Consider the following 19,955-nt stretch of genomic DNA (forward strand, 5'->3'; position numbering starts at 1 on the left):
AATATTTCTGTTCTTCCTGCACACTTCTTATGGTAGTCATGGCACTGAAAGCTGCTAAAACTTCAGAAAGGTCAGCATGATCCTGAAAAGCTTTCTTCTGTCTTGTGGTACAAGTCCCTGAGGTTGTCTAGAAATCTGACACTTTACACTTAAGTACTGTGCTGGGTCTCAATTCTAAGGGACTGAGGAGGCACAGGAGGTAGGCAGTGCAGGGTTGGGTCTGTCTTATCCTTACTTGGGGATCAGTGTAGACTACAAAAGGAACTGGAAGGTGCCTGAGACAGCAGGTGTGAAAGAGCTGGTATTGCTAGTTGCCCTCACAAGTTGGAATAGGTGTAGAGCTCATGTTTTGGTTGATCCTGTTTCCTCTAGCATAGGCCTAGGGTAAATACCACATGGTTCTTGAAGTGTCTGTACAGCCCTTTCCCTGCCTGGCATTTTTCATAGCCAGTCCGGTCCTCTTCCCTCCTGTGACTAGCATTGCTTGCTGGCTGTTTGAAGCAGTTGTTGAGTCATCAGCATGCGAACCGTCCCCTTGCTGAGTCTCTGGAGGGTGATTCCTGGTGACTTAGGTATGCCTTTCTCCTGTTTAGGGGACAGTCATCAGAAATGCAGATAGACATATAGGAACAGATGTTGACTTTCTAGTCCTAATTTCATTGCAGTCTGTGTGTTTCTGGAGTGTGCACACCTGCTGTGGACCGCAGTGCCTGCTCTTCCCTTTATTAGCCAATAGTTTGGGTTCCTCTTCTCAGTACCCCAGTTCTTCAGATCACTCCCCTTTTGGGTACTTACTTTCTTTACCCTCAACTATCTATCAGCTGGTCCTGATATAGTATCAACTGATAGGAAACTGCAGGTAAGACCTGATGGGTTTTGTACCAAAGGGAAACAAAGGAACATAAACCAGTAATTGGTATATTCATGCTGTCTCGATCAGTTCCACATTTCCTCAATAAGATCAAGTGGGGCTGCAGAGGTGGGCTCAGTAGTTAAGAGTACTGATTTCTTGAGCCCAGCATTGAGGCACACCCTTTTAGTTCCAGCACACCGGAGGCAGAGGCAGGTAGACTTCTGAGTTCAAGGCCAGCAGGTCTACAGTTACCCAGGACCAACATAGCTACACAGAGAAACCCTGTCTTGAATGCTACCTCCTGCCCCCCAAAAGTATTGGCTTCTCTTCCAGAGGACCCAGATTCAATTCCTAGCACCCACATGGCATATATATATATATACACACACATATATATATACATATATATATATATAAACTGTTTATAACTCAAGTCTCAGAGGAGCAGGTACTTCCTTCTGACCTCAGGGGCCCAACATGAATACACAGGCAAAAGCACCCATACACAAAAAAGTAAGTAACTCTTCCTGCTTCAGCCAAACAATGAGTCGCAAGCACACAGGCACTGTGTGCTGCTCCTGCGTTACCAGTTTCTTCCTCATACACTGGCTCAGTTGCACCCACTGAAGAGTTTTTTTGACTACGAAAGGGGCCCACTCAGTTCTGGTGGCCAGTCAGCTCCTCCCCAACTCCATGTTGCATCTGTGTTTGTATCTGTGCATCCTGAACTGCAGACACCTCTAGTCTGTATTTCTAGCCTTTAAGAGTTAAAAACAAGGCCACCCGATTCCTGAGAGGTAAGAATTTATTGATTTCTATGACATCAGCATGTTATGAAGTGGTCACAGCTGCTCATACAGCTGACTTCTCAGACCAAAAGAGGATTTGGTTTCTCCTTTTAAAAATACATTTTTCACCAGCAAGAAACATTTTTTCAAAACAAACATTTTTCATATTAAGTGGGCATTAAAAACAACAGCTTTCCCCAAACTCATAGGGAATAGGGCTGGTCAGCAACAGATCTCAAAAAGCCTCAAATCTGCTTTCATGCCCTTAATCTGTTGTCTTCCACATAAAGAGTACTTTAGAGGGGAAATAAAAACTGCAGCCTCACCCAACCAGCATCCTAAATCCAGCCAGGAAAAGAAGAGGTAGACTCAACTGTAACTATTTAACTTATTTGGTAGGATTGTGCAAGATATTTTAATACATTAAAAGTTTTCAATGGGTCAAACATTCTACAAACAAGCAACTAAACCATTAATGTTTTTAATGTAAAGAAAAATCCTAGTGACAGGTGTACACTTTTACTGAGCTTTGGGAAACTTGCATGCTGGCCCCAGTGTTTCCTGGAAAGCCTAATTTCCTCAGACTTTCCAGGACTGAAAGCTCCCTTGCTCATTCCGGTCTCAGTTCTTTTCCACTTTAAAACCTGCAAGGGCCAATGATAGGAGTTTTCTTGGACCAGTGAGCAAATCAATTCTGAGAATTTTATTCAACACTAGTAATTAAATCAAAACACAAAAGACCAGGATAGTGGTGTGATGAAGATAGCTCTAGCTTGCTTCTAAGAGCTGATCATTTAATTCTAGGGTTTAATATAATTAAAAATAAATTATCTAAACTTCTAATTAATACTGAAACTAAAAGGAGGCTCTGTACAAGGGTAGGAGTTTAATATTAAATCATACACTAGACAGACTGAGTTTATCTGGAGATGGTTAGTGAATCAGGGCTTAATGCTATCAATCCAATCATGGTTGATATTGTCACAGATTGGCTCTGAGGGTTCAGCAATGATAATTATATTTTATTATTTGTTAATTAGCATTAAATATGTTATCAGCAAAATTTATTACACATGGATGTGCATTTACATAATTTTTCCCAAGAGCTCACACCAAATGAGAAGACTGGAGAAAGAAAGGGGCAAGTCTTTTTAAGTCCAAGAAGGAACCCAATGGCTTTTCTCACCGGCCATGGATGCTGAGCTCCAGGCAGAGCTTCGGCAGTGAGTGCCTGGGAGCGCCACACAGCAGACGCCCACCCCACTATTAAGAATTAAAAGCATTTTGTTTGAAAAAAAGAAAATCAACTTTATTTTCTCTACATTAAAAAAAATAGAACCAGCTATTAATTTTTGCTGAGAAAATGCTTCTTTTGGTGTTTACAACATCTAAATTTCTGAAAAAGTGATCTGGTGAAATCATCCCAATGCATTCAGAAACCAGATCCACAGGTGACCAGCCCTTTACAGAAGTGAATTACAGTTGTCACAGCCTTCACAGTCACCTCAGAACACACATTGTGACATGCAGATCACAAAGAAAGCTCAACAAGCCAAAGTAAACATTACAGCATCATGAAAACAAAAATCCATCTGTAGAAAATAAATATAACCTTGTAATAACTGTGAGGAAACTGAAAGCACTTAATAAAAATAATGTGGTTGAATGTGTAACTGTCTCATTACCCAGTCATAAGATATGTCACTGTAAAATGCATAGACTCCTTACATGGAAAGACTGTGTGCTCCACAGTTGTGTTCAACAGTTTTACACAATAAAAACAAAGCCATCCAAAGCATCTGCATACTTTGCAACTAGAATACATGTAATTTTTTTTGCTCTTTAGATTGTTTTAAAAAAATATTAAATGTAAAAATCCTCAGACGGAACTTCTGCAGAAAACTCCAGATTGCATCTTTCATTTGACTATGGCCATTCTCCCAACAACTAGGAACCTGTGGGATACTCTCAGAGCCCACTTTGAAATTACTGAGGGCTGGTGTAAGCTGACACCAGCCAGCACCAGCCAGTGGCTGTTCAGAGCATGCCAGGCTCTTTGTGGTCCCAGGCACATTAGTCTCTGCCCCTCACGATGGGAAGGAGCAGCAGTTGTGCAGCTCCTCGGGCTCTCTCCTGCCTGCTGATAGATCCATGGCTCAGAGCACTTGCAGGGCAAACATCCCACCAAAGACCCATTGTGGACCAGAGCCAAATACACTTTTTGTAATGACAACTTTGGAGAAATCCTGTGTTCATTATTGTGCAGTGACTTCAAAGAAAAGGATGAAAAACTACAGAAAAGAACAGTTAACCCTTCCTATTCCACAATGCAAACAAACATTTTCTTTTAAAACACACATAGGATACAGAAGACTACCTCTGATCAAAGACTATCCTCTGTGATTATAACTAGGAACAACTAGTTAGCAAGTCTTTAAGGTACCGATTGTCAAAATACATCACTAAGACAACTTAAGAGAAGAAAGCCACATGGGCTTGAGTGAGGGAGCATTCCCAACACTGACTCAGACAGCAACACCACAGCCACACCGAGGGCCACAATGGCTGACTTAAGACTCCACCCCCGAGACAATTCCAGCTGCACCAACTTTTGCCTTTTCCAGCCCTTACTTAGGTTGCGCCCAATGGCTTTGGTGCTCTCTCCTCCTGCTGGCTGTCTTGACTTCCTGTTAATTAACTACTCACTAACACATTCATAATGCACAGACTAAGGTTAATCAGGGAAGGAACTAAAGTCAACTTCTAAAGCAGTAAGTATCCCTAGAAGAAAAAGTTCAATGAGAGTAAAAGAATCAGAAATTCCCACAGAAAATTGAATTTTTGGCTTCCTATGACTTAATACTGGATTAACTACCCTGTAATTGATTACTTCTTCAGCATTCCCTAATTTCCTACTGTAGAAAATTAAGAGTTGTAATACCAAGAACTAATAACATGACAGATTTGAACCCACAGCTATCATTTTCAAACTTCCTATTAAATCTCATCTAACTCATTTATCTATTCGAGTTCATTCCATTCTTGCTTTTCCCACTTCCTCTGCTCACTGCTTCCCTTGTCACTGCACACAGCCATGAAATGAGGTGAGCTGTTGCTTGGTCCCACCTGTGGTCCAAGGACCCCAGCACTGCATTGCCCAGCCTGTCTGTGGGAGGAAGCCAGGCAATCCAGCTGAGGGCAGAAAGAGCTGCAGCCCTAAAGGATGCCAGTGTAAACCGGCGTGGCTTTGTTTACCGCCCCCCCCCAACTTAATGCAATAACCTCCCTTGCATCCCATTTCACACACTAAGTACAAATGAGGAGTTTATTCTGCTCTGTACAGTGGCATAGTGTGGCTTCCCGAGGTGGCCATGAAGAACGCCTATTTATTCCCTCTTCATATCCCTAGTACAAGCAGGTGGACTCCAGTTACTGATAAGAACGCAGTACCAATACTCTCAAACAAATATGTTTTGTACACAGAAGACATTGAACTGGAGAGGTGTAGGACAGACCAAATACACATCTATTTACAGCTCATCTTCTATTATCAAAGTCAGCTCACAAATCTACAGTTATTGTCATAGTGGAAACAAAACTGCACTTGAAAGCAACATCTTAGAAGAATGAGCTTAGCACACACAGTATACTTAGCTGTCATATTCCTCTGGAGCACAGCAGTGGTAAAGGTGGGCCAGTCATGTTTCAGTTTGCAAATATATATAAGGACATATACATATATCTCCTTATAGGAACTGGCCACCATAGTCTGGCTTGCTTTGAAATGAAGAAATGGTCTGCTAGCTACAACTACATGCTATACTTGACAATAAGCAACTTCTCCCCCAGACAACTAATGTCTCAATTCAATTCTTCTGAAACTGAATAGGTTTTTTTGGCCTCATATAGAGGCACTGAATAGCTTCTCTCTGGCTTCCCTTCATTTCTAGATCAAGACTTTCACATATTCACTGTCCCTGAAGACCAGAGTACAATGCTTAGGTTTTTAATAACAACTGTTAACAAACCCAATGCCTTCCTCAGCTTACCAGCAGTGGAGTGGTACCAGTGAGGTATTTCAGGTAATATCATTCTCTTGTGTACATGCTTGGGGTTTGCTAAAGATGAAGCTGCTATGGGCTTTTATTTGGTGTTTATTTGGTTCCCGCACAACTGGGGAAAATTCACATCTTTCCTTATTTATTTATTTATTTTTGGTTCATTTGAAAACAGAAAACATTAGTCTTTACTTTTGTTTTACAACCTATTTCTCAGAATTGTTATTTGTGTTGTTAGTAACAACAGGGGATCTATAGTGGCCGAGCCACAGAAAACAACTGCTGACTTACTGTTTGTCAAGTTTTACGGTCCAAAACCAAAGCCACCCTCTGTCTCAACACTGATGCAGAGCCTGTATTTTTGTAAAGTCTGGTTCTCCTGTGAGGTAAATCATATGAACAAAATGACAAATCTTTAACAAGTTTTTTACAATGAGCAGAAATTCGCTTGACTTTGCCCTCTTAGAAGACAGCTGCAAGAGGCTGGGAAGTGTTTTTGAGCTGCTGTCTCCTGGTCCTGCCACCCTGAGAGGGGCAGCTGCTTGATGTAATGACAGAACATATGGACCCTGGGGTCCACAAGAAGCCCTGTCGATGTTGCAAGCCAAGGTCTGGTTCTACCTCCTATTTCCTAATAAGCTACTCTAGTTCCCTGAAACTGGTCGTTTAAATGTTTTATGTTAATTTTCTTGAACCACCCCCAAACACATTTGGTGCTATAATATCAAAACTGGGGGAGGGGATCCAGCTACCAGTAGGGGATTGGGGTCAGGGAGGTGGGCAGCAAGGGTGTTGCTAGAGCATCATGGGCAAGCACACAGACAGGAAAGCCTCCTGGGAGCCTGCTCACGGATGAGGCTTCCCTTTGTTTTAGGCTAGGTTACTATCCTTTGCTATATTTGCATCTGATAAAAGTGCATTTTGTAAAATACAATTATCATTCTACGGTATGCCTTCTATACAAAAAGAGAAAGTGGGTGCTCCCCTCCCCTGAGGGAAAGCACTAGCACATGTAAACATGGTACTGGGCTGAGCTAGCCTTTCAAGGGACACAGTGATGTCAGGTGGACAGTGGACACTGCTCCCCAGAGAATGCCAATGCTGCCCCTTAGCCAGGGTTGCTGGATGGTGAGACCACTCCTCAGGATGTGCCTGCCAGCTCTCCAGGCCACCAGTACCTCAGCATGAAGGGTAGACACATTAATGTTGTGGTGCTCTGTCCTAGGAAAGAGGAGCATAGCTTCTGAACCTGAACTAAAGGTCACAAGCAAGTCACAGGGGCTGACTAAGTGCATCTGGTGGTGATAGTTTTCTTTCGGAGTCTTCTAGGATGATGTTATGATTTCCTCTTCTCCCAGTGTGATGCTTGCGTAAATGTATGGTAGAGTGGATCTCTTTAAAACATGAAAAGTTCTTAAAATATATTAGCACATCATTGTACTACTGATCCTCATTGTAGTAGAGTTTTAAAATATCCCAAAGGGGGATAAATATTAATCCATCCATTGAATTTCCTTTTCTTTTTATATATTTTGATTTGTATATTTTGATTTGTACATGTAAAATAATGCACATGTATGAAGAAGTCTGACTCCTATGTATCAAGTCCAAGTCAATTCCTAAAATAGACAATGGTAAAAATACTGAATGACGTGGTACCACAGATAGCCTGACAAAAACGCAAAGGACTGAATGAGGAAGATCCATGTATTGCTGAGGGTCATCTCTCTGGAAACAGCCTCCTTCTGGCCCTGGGCAGGAGGAAAGGCTCCTAGAAGACAAGACAGACATAGTGAAATACGAGATGAGCTGGTTCCCACAGTTAGGATTTCCTGTGCACTGCCCTTCTCTGCAGGGACTCCTTGGACACACACTGTTTCAGCTGCCATCCTGCTCAGCAACCTGACCTCTGCCAAACACTCTTCTGCCCACTGGGTGATGCCTATCATTAGGATCCCTCTCTAGCCTTGGCCCTGTCTTCCCATCTTCAGTGGTCCTATCTGCTTTCTTTCTGTGGTTTGCCGACTGACTGCGCCCAGTGCCTTGCTTCCCATTCACATTTCCACCATGGCCAGACAAAGGGTCTGTGAAATTGACATCAATAATTTCTGAAAAGCCTTTTTTTTTTTTTTTGCACAAAAGTAATTGTGTAACATTGATATTCTCAAAATATAGCAAGCTTTACAAAATATATCTTCACAATAAGAAAGATGATACAGAGTGAACAAGTCTACTTTTTCTGGAAAGGAAAGCTACATGACTTTGGTGCAGTCTACCAAGATCATCTATGACACTTTCAGCAGCCTTTGTCCTTGCTGATAATATCTGGGGTAAGATGCCTATAGTGGGATTTGCTGCTCACAAGCAATTCACAGGGGCATTTCCCAGTCTGAAGGTCTGGTGCATGGGTAGTCTTTTTCAAGATGCTCACCACTGTTGCTACAGTTTAGGCCAAATATCAGAAGGCAAATATCAGACTGAGAGACTTGCTACTCTCTGATCACCCCATGTTGCCTGCTAAGCCTTTTGTATGAGTACCCTACCCCAACAGCCACCTTTATATAACTTCTCCATTCCTTAGGTTCTTAAAAAATTTGCCTATAGCACAGCAATTTGTGAAAGCATATTAAATTTCATCTTTCCAAATTCCTTTCTTTTTCCTTCACATGTTTTTCTCCTTATATTTTTTGTTTTGTGTTTTAGTACTGGGGCTAAATCTAGAGCTTCACCCAGCCTGAGCTGTACTTCCTATTCTGAGATAAGGTCTCAGGAAGTTACCAAAGAAGGATTTGAACTTGGGATACTCCTGTTTCAATCTTCCAGGCCTGTGCTATCAGGACTCTGTAGTTAAGGAGCACACAGAATACACAGAAATAAAGGAGCAAGGATAGATTTCCTTTCCCTCCCTAGAAACAACTTTGCACCCTTGAAAACAGTAAACCATGTCCTTTGTTGTAGACAGAATAGCCCTCACGCATCTGCTGCCACCACAGCAGTGGGGCCCAGTGACTGAAGCAGACTAACGTAGCAGTGTAACTCCCCTGGAAAGAGAGGGGGCATGTAAAAATGGAGCTTCAAATGACCTCAAGTGACTATTAGGCATGGAGCACAGTGTCAAGCATGACTATATAACATTTGTTATTCCACCCTCCAATGTCTGCACCTTTGTCTGTCACTGTGTCCTTGAGCTGCGGCACTCAATGCTGTACAATGTTGTAAGAACTGGAATGCATCAACACCAATTTCTCTTTCCATAAATTCTAAGTTGAAATTCTTAAATACAGAATGGCTTTGATTTCTGATCTGAGTAACTGAGAAGGGAGCTGGAGAGGTAGTTGACAGTTAAAGAGGACCTGCTGTTCCTCAAAGGGTTTGAGTTCTGTTCTCAGCACCCATATGAAGCTGGGAACCACCTCTACCTCCACCACAACCACCTCTTCCTCCATCACAACCACCTCTACTTCCATCACAACCACCTCTTCCTCCATCACAACCACCTCTACTTCCATCATAACCACCTCTACCTCCATCACAACCACCTCTACCTCCATCACAACCACCTCTACTTCCATCACAACCACCTCTACCTCCATCACAACCACCTCTACTTCCATCACAACCACCTCTACCTCCATCACAACCACCTCTACCTCCATCACAACCACCTCTACTTCCATCACAACCACCTCTACCTCCATCACAACCACCTCTACTTCCATCACAACCACCTCTAACTCCAGTTCCAGGGGTTCCGAAGCCTCTGCCTTCCCCAGACCCTGTACTCTTGAGATATACCACCACACCCATACATAATTAAAAACTAAATCTTTTATAAATAAAAGAGAGTAACTGAAAAATGTTTGTCTTGTCTGAAGTACATACTCAGAATCTCTGAGAACTTGAGAGTGTGCATGGACAGGGTGAGAGGTGGGACAGGAGGAGCTGTGTACCTGTCTTATAGAAATGGGACAGGAGATCCTCCTTCTCAATAAAGCGCTGGTAGAGCCAGCTGGTGAGGTCCTCAGTCTCCAAGGGCACATCTGCAATTGGGAAAATCCTGTGAAGATTCAGAAAGATGAAAAGAACTGCTTTAATTCAGAAGTGAAAACTACTCAGAACCCTAACTTAGATTTATTAATGAATCACACACACAAAGTGATTTAAGTGCTAGGGCAAAGAATGTTCTTTAGTAATATTGCTTTATGAGAAAGTGAAAACCAGGCAAAATCTGCCTAAACTGATGTCTTTTCACTAAGTATATCAAAATACTGAACAGGGAAGAGGTTTTTGGTTATTTTTTAAGATTTATTTATTTTTGTTTTATGTGTATTAGAGTTTTGATTAAATGTCTGTCTGCAGACCATGTGTGAGCCTACGGAGACCCGAAGAGTGCATTGGCTCCCTGGGACTGTAATTATGGATAGCTGTAAGGTGCCATGTGAGTGTTGGTATCAAACATGGGTCCTTTGCAAGAACAAGTGTTCTTAACTGAAACTATCTCTCTAGACCTCTTCTTGTTTTTGTGATACTGGGGATCAAACCCAAGGCTTTGAATTGCTAGGTCATCACTCTACTCCTGAGCTATGGTTTCAGCCCCAACAAAGAGATTTTTAAAGTAGAAAACAGCAATTGGAAGGATCTTAGCCGAGTGTGATGGCTCATGTCTGTAATCCTAGCCCTCCAGAAACTGAGGCAGAAAGGTTAACTCTAGTTCAAGAGCAGCCCGGGTTACACAGTGGTGTCCAGATCAGTGTAGACTGCAGGACAATACTCTTTATAAATAAATAAACAAACAAACAAACAACAAAACAGAAACAAACCCGGAAGACTAGCATTTAGTGTGAACCATGGTCAACAGTGTGTCCCAAGTGGCCTAGGCCAGCTCCTGGGAGAGCATCCATGCGTTCTTTCAGTGTCCAGCAACCATGTGCTTTCATTTTAGCATTAATCATAACAAAAATATTTGCAATCCTAAAGATAATCACAACTGAGTAATATGATGTGATTCCGATGTGCATCCTGCCATCACGTGGTCTATGAAGTAAAGGAAAGGCCAGGGCAGTGAACAGCATCCTCCAGAGAAAAATGTATGTAAGGTTCAGAATTTAGCCGTGAGCAGAGGCTGACTTTCAGATTTACTGTTTATAATGGCAGCATGGTTTCCAATGATAAATTCTGGAAAAAAGGTGAAGAGCAAGTAGCAGCTGGCACTAGGGCAGAGGAAATCTTTCCTCACAGCCCTTCTTTCACCTGGGATCAGTTCTCAGTTAACAGACAAAGAGGGGTTAAACCTCTCTAGAACTGTGAAGACAGGACTGCCACAGCACAGAGAGGAATCCCTGAAGGAGAAACCGCAGAGCAGAAGCCACAGATCAAGTACAAACCCAACCACACCTCTGTCAACGTGGCAGAGTCCAAGCAGATTAAAGAGCGGTAATTCTTAGCCAGCATAGTTCTGGGCACAGGCAAGTCAGCCCTTGGGTTCTTTTCTTTCTTCCAATGTAAATGGCCTTAAAATGTCCATTAACTTTGCTTGGACTAAGTTATGTCTTAAAACTAAAAGTTAAAACTGAAAAAAAAATCAGGTTTTACTTAAAAGTGAAGGTTGCCATACATTTCTGAAGTTTAGCTTTCTGATAACCTAATAATTCCTGACATGACTGCAGCATTAGCAGCCATTTGACTTCGACAGCACAGGAGCACCCAAATGTTTACACTACCTTTTTACCTCTAAAGAACTGACCTCTATATTTCTACCTTGTTAACCCTCACAATTTAGTATAATGGAAAAGGAGTCTCTAGATTTAAAAAAAAAAAGCTACTCAAAGCAAAAGTTGCAAACATGCTACCTTTAACCAATTATAGCTCTAGTGCCCTCAGACACGTTCTTTCAGGTACAGCAGGCTCAAGTCAGTACTGAGGCTGTGATAATGGGAGTTATGTTATGGCTTAAGGGAAGCTTAAGAGAGCTTCTTGGAAAAATTCACCCTACTTTGTTGCTTGTCTTGATTTTTCATGGAAGTAGGAGCTCTTGGATTTCTCAGCCACTCAGCTGGTAAGACTAAAGCCAATACTGTGTGGAGTGGCACTAACGGAGGGAGCCAGAGCTGGTCCCCAGTATCACAGAGCTTGCTTGACCTGTTTTGGATGGATGTCAGTTATGTGAGCCAATTCCCTGATTACTAGATGATAATATCTTGAACTGGGCTTTTCATTACTTAGAGATATAAATATTTGGGCTAGCTTTTAAGGTATACATGCTGGTTAGTTTTTACTGTCAACCTGACACAACAAAGAGTCACCTGGAGAGAGGGAACCTCAACTGAGAAACTGCCTAGATCAGACCAGCCTGTGGGCGTGTCTGTGAAGGACTGTTGGGAGTGATGATTGATACTGTGGGGAGAACCTGTCCACTGTGGGTGGCGTCATCCCTAAGGCAGGTGAGCCAGACAGCAAGCAATTTATCCTCTGGTTGGAGGTAATGCAGTATGGAATAGCAAGCAGTCTTGTTTCAGGTTCCTGCCCTGACTTCCCTCAAGGATGGAATACGACCTGGAAGTGAAAACTGAAGAGAAACAAAACACCACCACCAACGTTAACCCTTTCCTCCTCAGAATGCTTTTGGCCAGAATGTTTTACCACAGCAGCAGAAAGTAACTTAGTATTTTTATCCCATGGTAACATAACCTAACAAGCAGTGTAAAGTAGACTGCTTTTGAGAGGGAGCATTTGGTCTGCCCTTCTGACTGTGTTTTAGGCAGCTCTGGGTACCCCAATATCTTATTTCAACTTTCCAACTTTATTTCTTATTTCTCTTTGTGTTCTCTTATAGATTAATAGTTGCTGTATGTGTGCTCTATTTCACAGTCCTGCTTATTCACAGTAACTATTTCACAAGACACCCATCATCTACCCTTTCCATCTTTCCCTATAAAATTCTACCCACTGCCCTTTAAAACCCAGCACAAAGCAATCACAGCGTTCTCTGTTCTATGAAGGTCATGTGACCAGTGGTTATTTCTGATTAGGTATTCTTTGGAAACGAGATTAAAAAAATTGTTGAATCACATCAGTTAACATTTTCAGTATGTGCTGTATTATATAAGATTAATTTAATTTGTGACCATTTAAAACCAGGCCATATTAACTCAAGAATGAGTTAGCAGGAGCCATATTATCAAAAGTCTTAAGTAGTCTATATTCTTATGAGGAGAATGTTAGCATTAAAAAGAAGACTGAGTTATATAGCAAAAGCTTGGGTTTGACAAATGAATTCTTGAAGAACAATGTGACTGCTGGGTTATCTGTCACTTTAAATGGGGACTGGCACAGAGATCAAGGCAGTACTGGCCTAAGACTTTATCTTACCATCTGCCCAGAGCTGCCTGGACGCTCTCTTAACTAAAGCACAGTCAGGAGGGCAGAGCAAATGCTCCCTCTCAGGAGCAGTCTACTTTACTCTGCTTGTTAGGTTACGTTACCATGGGATGAAAATAATAAATGAGTAATCTTCTAATAAAGTAAGGGATCAAATGTGCTAAATACCTGTTCTCTCAAAAAAAAATTAGAGGACTTTTTGGGAAAGTAAAGAAAATAAACTTAGATCTACCAGATATAAACCTTTACAATTCCAATAGCTAGCTACCCAAATGATAAACAAGCTTGTCATTTTTTTTAAAGGAATGAAAGTTCTTATTATCTTTAATCTAGAATGTACTTTTAAATAAAAAGCCTTTCCCCAAATCCATAAAATCCTATCTAAGAGCATTACATGAGATTATACTTTAAAAAAGACATAAAATAATGTTTAGCTAGACAGACTCTCACATCTGAGCTGGTATATTTGAATTTTTAAGCCATCCAGACTGCGAAACTTGAGCTGACAAACCTGTGATTCACCCTCAGTTCAGTCATATCAATACTCCCACGCAGGTAGTCTCCCACCGTGGGAGAGGCTAATCATGGAGAGAGATTCTGACATAAACAGTATCTCCTGGTTTTATGAAGCTAATTGTTTAGCAGAGGGGCAAGAAAAGCAAGCCAGTAGAATATGTAAGTACTTTGAGGAACCACTGACTGAATTTAAATGAGGGAATGAACCATTGCTCTTGTCAAAGGTCATGGAAAAACTACCACTTGAGTGCAATCTAGAAAAATAAGATTCAGAACTTTAAAAATGTCTTGTCTAAGTAACATAAGCTTAGTTTTCAAAAGTTAAAGCAATTGTAAGTTAGACAATAAAAAAATCTCTGTACCTTCCCTCCACTAACCTTGGCTCCCGACATAAGCTTTTCCAACTCCTTCACCACCACTGCCCTGTGGTTTATAAGTATGAAGTCTCTCACTGCAGATTACTGAGCTCCCACTGAGAATAAGGATCTAGCTGTCTTATATCATGCCCTCCTCTCTTTCCTCCAGTCCATGGCTATACCACACTTTCTGGTGTGTCTCTGTCCAGGTGACTTGTAACTCTTCTGCATACACACAGTATAAAATACAGTGCAGTGTCAACACCTAGGTCTGCTGTACTGACAGCAGTGGGTGCCACCTGTAGACAACTGTCTTCTCTGATACTTTATTTTACATAAGCTTTTCTGATACACATTGTATAGTTTTTCCTCAGTTACTGAGGTTAACTTAACTCTTGACAAAAGACCTGGTTGACACGTGGTAGCTCACGATCATCTGTAACTCCAGCTCTATGATGCCCCCTTCTAAGTGCCCATGGAGATAGGCTCCAGGCACACACAAAGTACAAATATACATATGTAGTCAAAACACTCATATGCATAAAACAAATAAACCTTCATGTGTTTTGAGATAGCATATCACCTGATAGCTGTTTGTTTTTTTGAAACAAGATCCCATTCTGTAGCTGAGACTGCTTCTATCTCCCTGTGTCCATGCTGGCTCAGGTTAAACAATGGTCAGCAGTGAGGGCTATGTGAACCAATAGTCAACCAGAACATAAGCCCTAAGACTTTTATATTTCAGACATAATATCTTCAATAAAACTAACATAAGCTCATGAGGCTCTACTCTCCTTGAGGATTTATATAGTTCATGGTTGATAGGCGAGGGAGAGTCCTGTAGCCACTGGTAAGGTACCCATGCTCCTGTAACCAACCCTAATGAAATTCATTAGGTCACTCACACACAAAATTAAATAAAGATATGAGAGGAGAAGGGGGCTAGCTGGGAAGAGGACACTGGGTCAGTGGGAGTGAGACTCAGAGAAGATATCAGAAGGGGACAGTATCAAATTTATTATGTATGTGCATGAACATGTCACAATAAAAACCATAGTTAATGTGTTAACAACAAACATATTGAATACTGCTAGGTATGGTTGTGTATACCTTTAATTTCACCACTAGGGAGGCAGCAGCAGGTGGGTCTCTGTAAGTCAGATGCCAGACAGAGGTCTACCAAGTGAGTTCCAACCCAGCAAGGGCTACATGTTGAGACCACGCCTCAAACCATATGATGTCTAGAGTTGCATATTCTCACCACAGTGAATTAGCTTTAATGGCTATCTATGACTGCGGTTCTTTACTGTATATGGTTAAATTTCTGAGGTTCCTCAAGCTTTAGACTAGGTGCAGAACTACACACTACTAGTTCTCAGGCCCTGATATTGGTAGTAGGGCTTGCTTACACGATCTGACCCCCTGTGGTGGGGCTTTCAGGCTTGGATCAGGACCTCTGACATTGGCTCTTGAATGGTCAGCCTTTAGACTTGGGCTGGAACTACTCAACTGGCTTTTCTGGGTGTTCAGCTTGAAGTCTACAAGACTCTGGCCTTCTTAGCATTCATGGCCAACTGAGCAGTCATAACTAATATAGTCTATTAGTTCTGCTTCTCTAGAGAACTTTTTTTTCTTTTAAGACAGAGTTTCTCTGTGTAGACCTGTCTGTACTATAACTCTCTGTAGACCAGGCTAGCTTCAAATTAAAATCCACCTGCCTCTACTTCCTGAGTGTTGGAATTAAAGGTGCATGCTACCACTGCTTAGCCTGGAGAACTCTTAGCATTCTACAATAACATGTTTTTTTTTTTTCCACGTAAAATTGTTTACATTTGAAGAAATTTGGCACAGAGGATGAAGATCTACTGTGTTTGAAAATGACTCACTTACCTCACATACTTGACTTTACTATAAAAGGAGGATCAGACCTTTGTTAGGTCTACTTATTCACCTTTTTATTCTTAAAAAACAGTTGTTCCATCTGCCAGAGTACATGTGTGTGAAGATCAGAGACAGTTTATAGAAATCTGTTCTCTTCCACTATGTGGGTCCAAGCCTAGGTTATCAGGTGGCAGAAAGCATCCTCAACTGCTAAGCCAACTCTGTAGCCTCAGAACTAAACATCTGAAATTTGTGATTTATGTGTAACCTTCCAACTGGAAACTATAATGATGAAAACATGAAGTTCTTCTTCTCCTCTTCCTTCTTTTTGTTTTGTTTTTAGGGAAAAGCAGAACCCAGAGAGTCAATGGCAAAAAAGTCAGGAAGATGTAAGAAACAACTGGAGAGGGAGGTTGGGACAAAATGAGCAATACTTAAGAGCAACAAGAAAGCAAAGCCGCAGCACAAGAGAAACTAGAATGCTACCTTAGCTCACAGATGACCTCACACTCCTTATGAGAGAGACTCTGGGCCTAGCTGAAGTGGGTGACACTTTAGTACTAGTGCACTATGGGTATTGGAAAAACTGACTTAAAACTTGGTGCCGCATATAGAACAGCTGGCTGTTTCCATGTTAATTCTAGTCTGACACTCACCTCAGTGCTATTACATACATTTAAAGCTCACCTTTAAATTACAGAGGAAAATATCAGAACATGAAAATACAGATTATATCATTTGGGGATGTCAATATCCTTACATCTAAACACAAACTTCCTAATTTTTCACAATAATCAGAATATAGTAATAAATCTTATATAACAATATAACTTTTGCTGCAATTATCAAATGATCATTAAACCCAAACTCCTAGTTTTTGGGTAGTTTCTTTTTTCAATTGATTGTTTTAAATTGAAGGATGTATACATATTGTAAAAAGAACCTCAGTAGTTCAATTAGAAGTGCGAGTGTCTCTGCTGATACCATCTGCATGGTACTACCTATGCTGCTTGCCAACCAACTACAAACAATGTTTTATCACATCGTTTTCGGGATGTTTTCCAGTTTTAGAGATGTTAATATAAAGATATGCATTATAATTTATGATATGTGATACATAATTTTTTCCCTTTTGTATTGTTTTTAAAACTTAATTTTGATAATTATAACTCTCAAATATAAGACATACGACTAGAAAATTATTCCAAATCTACTGCTATGCAAATTGGCTGCAGGGAGACTTAAAGGAAGTAAAGGAACTCATTGTGCAGAGTTCTGGGGAAGAGGAAGCAAACTGTACATGTTTGGCATATATAATATATGTGTGTGCATGTTTCATGTAATAACAAGAAAAGCACAGGGGGAAGGAAAAGCACCAGCTGATGAGCTCAGAGGGAAGAAGCCAGTCACACACTGTACAACCTCCAGGCTTTGGATGGGACATTTAGCTACAGGTTGATAGAATCTAGATTTCAAAAGGATCACTCTGGATATCAGATTGGAAATGCATGCTACAGGAATGTCTTAGTCATTGTTTTATTGCTGTCAATGGGACAGTATAGCCAAAGCAACTCTAATAAAATGAAGCATTTAATCTTGCTTACAGTTTCACAGTGTTATTCCATTATCATGGTGGAGAGCAGATAGGCATGGCACTGGAGCAGTGGCTGAGAGCTCTACATTCTGATCCACAGGCAGAGAGTGAATGAGACTCTGGTCATCCTGTACCCCCAGTGACACACCTCCCCAACAGAGCCATACCCACTTTAACAAGCCACACCTCCTTTCATTCAAGGAGTTCACCAACTGGGGACCAAGCTGGAAATACATGAGCCCATTGGGGCTGGGGGTACACACTCATCATTCGAACCACCACAAAGGACAAAGGTGAAGACAGATAAGCCAGTAAGAATTGCTTACAGCTATACAGAAGGCTAGAGGTAATGGTGGCTACGGCCAGAGTGGAGAGAAATAGCTGGACCAAGATACATGTTGAAATTTAGAACCAAAGATTCCCTGACTACATAGATATGAGGTGTGGAAGAAAGGATGACTCCAAGACTTCTTTTATTTCCACTTCACATGTATGTGTGTGTGTATGTTCCCATTATGTGGCACAAGTGTGAGGATATATGTGTGTACATGTAGATGTCTGAGGCTGATGTCATGGCCTCCCTCAATCACTCTCTAATTCGTTCTGTAAGGCAGGGTCTTTCTAGAACCCAGCGAGCAATGACATTGTACATCAGGCCAGCCAGCTTTCTCTGAGGGGACGTAATGAGAAGATCTGCTGAGAGGATCCCATCGCCCTCTCCCAGATGCTGGAATTATACGTGGGCCTTTACCCGTGTGCTGTGGATCTCAATTCCAGTCCTAAAGCTTGTGCAGCAAGTGCTTAACTACTGAGTGATTTCCCCCAGCATCTCTGAGACTTCTTATCTGAAAACTGGAGGGTGGGCCCTGTCACTGGTAACAGGAAGGAAAGGTGGACATGTGGGTATTGTTAGGAAAGCTACAAGAGAGATTCCGTTGGTACAGTAGCACAGCTCTCTGGGAGTCAGGTATAAAATCACCCACAATTAACACCTTCTGCTTCACTAGAACTGGTAAACACTTTAGGTAAAACATAGCGGTTTTACTGACAAACTGTTCTTCAAGCTGGATGCAATGGCCATGTATTAATGTCCCCGTAACCCCACTGATTGTACCCATTTCTTTGGTTAGATTTATCTATTTAATTTTATGTGAATGAGTATCTTCCTGAGTGTGTGTACATGTGTAGCACATGCATGAATGGTGCCTGTACAAGGTCCTCTACATTTTCTCCAAATTCCTCAGTTTCCCACTATAGGCACCACAGCAGTACTGAACTGAAGTGCATTTACTTCCATACTGTATATTAATGACCCCAGAGCCATTACTTCATCCCAATTTTCAATGTTTCCTGAGTCACACAGATTCAGACAGTTTGGCTCTACATAGCAATGTTGGTGGTAAATGTTTTCTTCCCCTCTCTTCTCTCTCTCCCTTACTTTCAGATGGAGTCTCACATAGGTCAAACTGCCTAGACATTACTCCGTAGCTGAATGAGAACTTGTGATTCTCTCGCCTTCACTCTCTCAGGAGCTAAGCACTGCACATGTGTGTCACCAAATCCAGCTAAACTTTTCCCATACTATAATTTTGCTTTTTGAGTTTTGTTCTGTTTTGGGCAGTGATAAGAATGAATGCAGGGCCTTTGTTTTGTTTTGTTTTAGGGAGATAAGAGTAGAAGGAAAAACCAAAATAATATATTAGTCATAAATACATATGACTAATATATTATTTTTATGTATTATATATATAATTACTAAATACAAGCTCTGTTTTTAAGTAACAGAAAAATCACTGATTATAGAGATGCAATATTAATAATATTCTTTATACCAAAGTAAGGTATGTATATACCCTGCATCAGAACTATGGAGTCACAGACGGTCACAATCTCATGGTCAGTATGTAAGATCAAAGCTATCATATCAATTTTTTTATTGTTTCTGTGCACTGCTGTGTGTGTGTGAGTGTGTCGGATCCCCTGGAACTAGAGTTAGACAGTTGTGAGCTGCCATGCAGGTGCGGGAATTGAACCCGGGTTCTTTACAAGTACAGCCAGCACTCTCGGCTGCTAAGCCATCCCTCTAGTGCCCAAAGGCATCATCTGTGAATGTCAAATCTTTTTGGCTTGAACAGGCCTATTAGTTTTGTTAATTAAAAAAGACCTAAAGCAAATAAGTCAAAATGTTAACATCCATATGCTTTTGCTAAATAGCTTTTAAATTTAATTTAATTTTGGAGACAGGGTCTCTCCATGAAGCCCTAACTGTCTGGAACTGGGAATGTAGACTAGGCCTTGTAGATCACTAGCTATGTATCTGCCTCTGCCTCCTTAGTACTGGGATTAAAGGTGTGTGCCACCATGCTCCGCCTACATATTTATCTTAAAGTATTATTTCTAAATTAGTTACCTCTCAAAACAAAAACAAAACAAAACAAAAAAACTCGAAAAAAAAACAAACCCTGAAATTAAATTCTCGGTCAAGCTCCCTGTATCTGGGGAGAGCGCTAGTCTAGCGGCCTGTGTGCTGCA

General features: G+C 41.2%; 1 protein-coding gene across 3 annotated transcripts in view; it reads right to left on the bottom strand.

Moving 5' to 3' along the window:
• Positions 1-1,657: 1,657 nt before the first annotated feature.
• The window catches only part of LPGAT1 (lysophosphatidylglycerol acyltransferase 1), a 68,199-nt gene continuing 49,901 nt past the window's right edge, over positions 1,658-19,955 (bottom strand). For all 3 annotated transcript variants that reach the window (XM_080920534.1, XM_080920533.1, XM_080920535.1), the window contains 2 exons: positions 9,650-9,756; positions 1,658-7,470 (listed from right to left, as the gene is read on the bottom strand). In XM_080920534.1, coding sequence (XP_080776660.1) covers positions 7,319-7,470; positions 9,650-9,756 — 259 coding nt within the window. In that variant the 3' untranslated portion in view covers positions 1,658-7,318. The remainder of the gene's footprint in view (positions 7,471-9,649; positions 9,757-19,955) is intronic.

Source organism: Micromys minutus, assembly GCF_963924665.1.
Source record: "Micromys minutus genome assembly, chromosome: 1".
Lineage (NCBI taxonomy): Eukaryota > Metazoa > Chordata > Mammalia > Rodentia > Muridae > Micromys > Micromys minutus.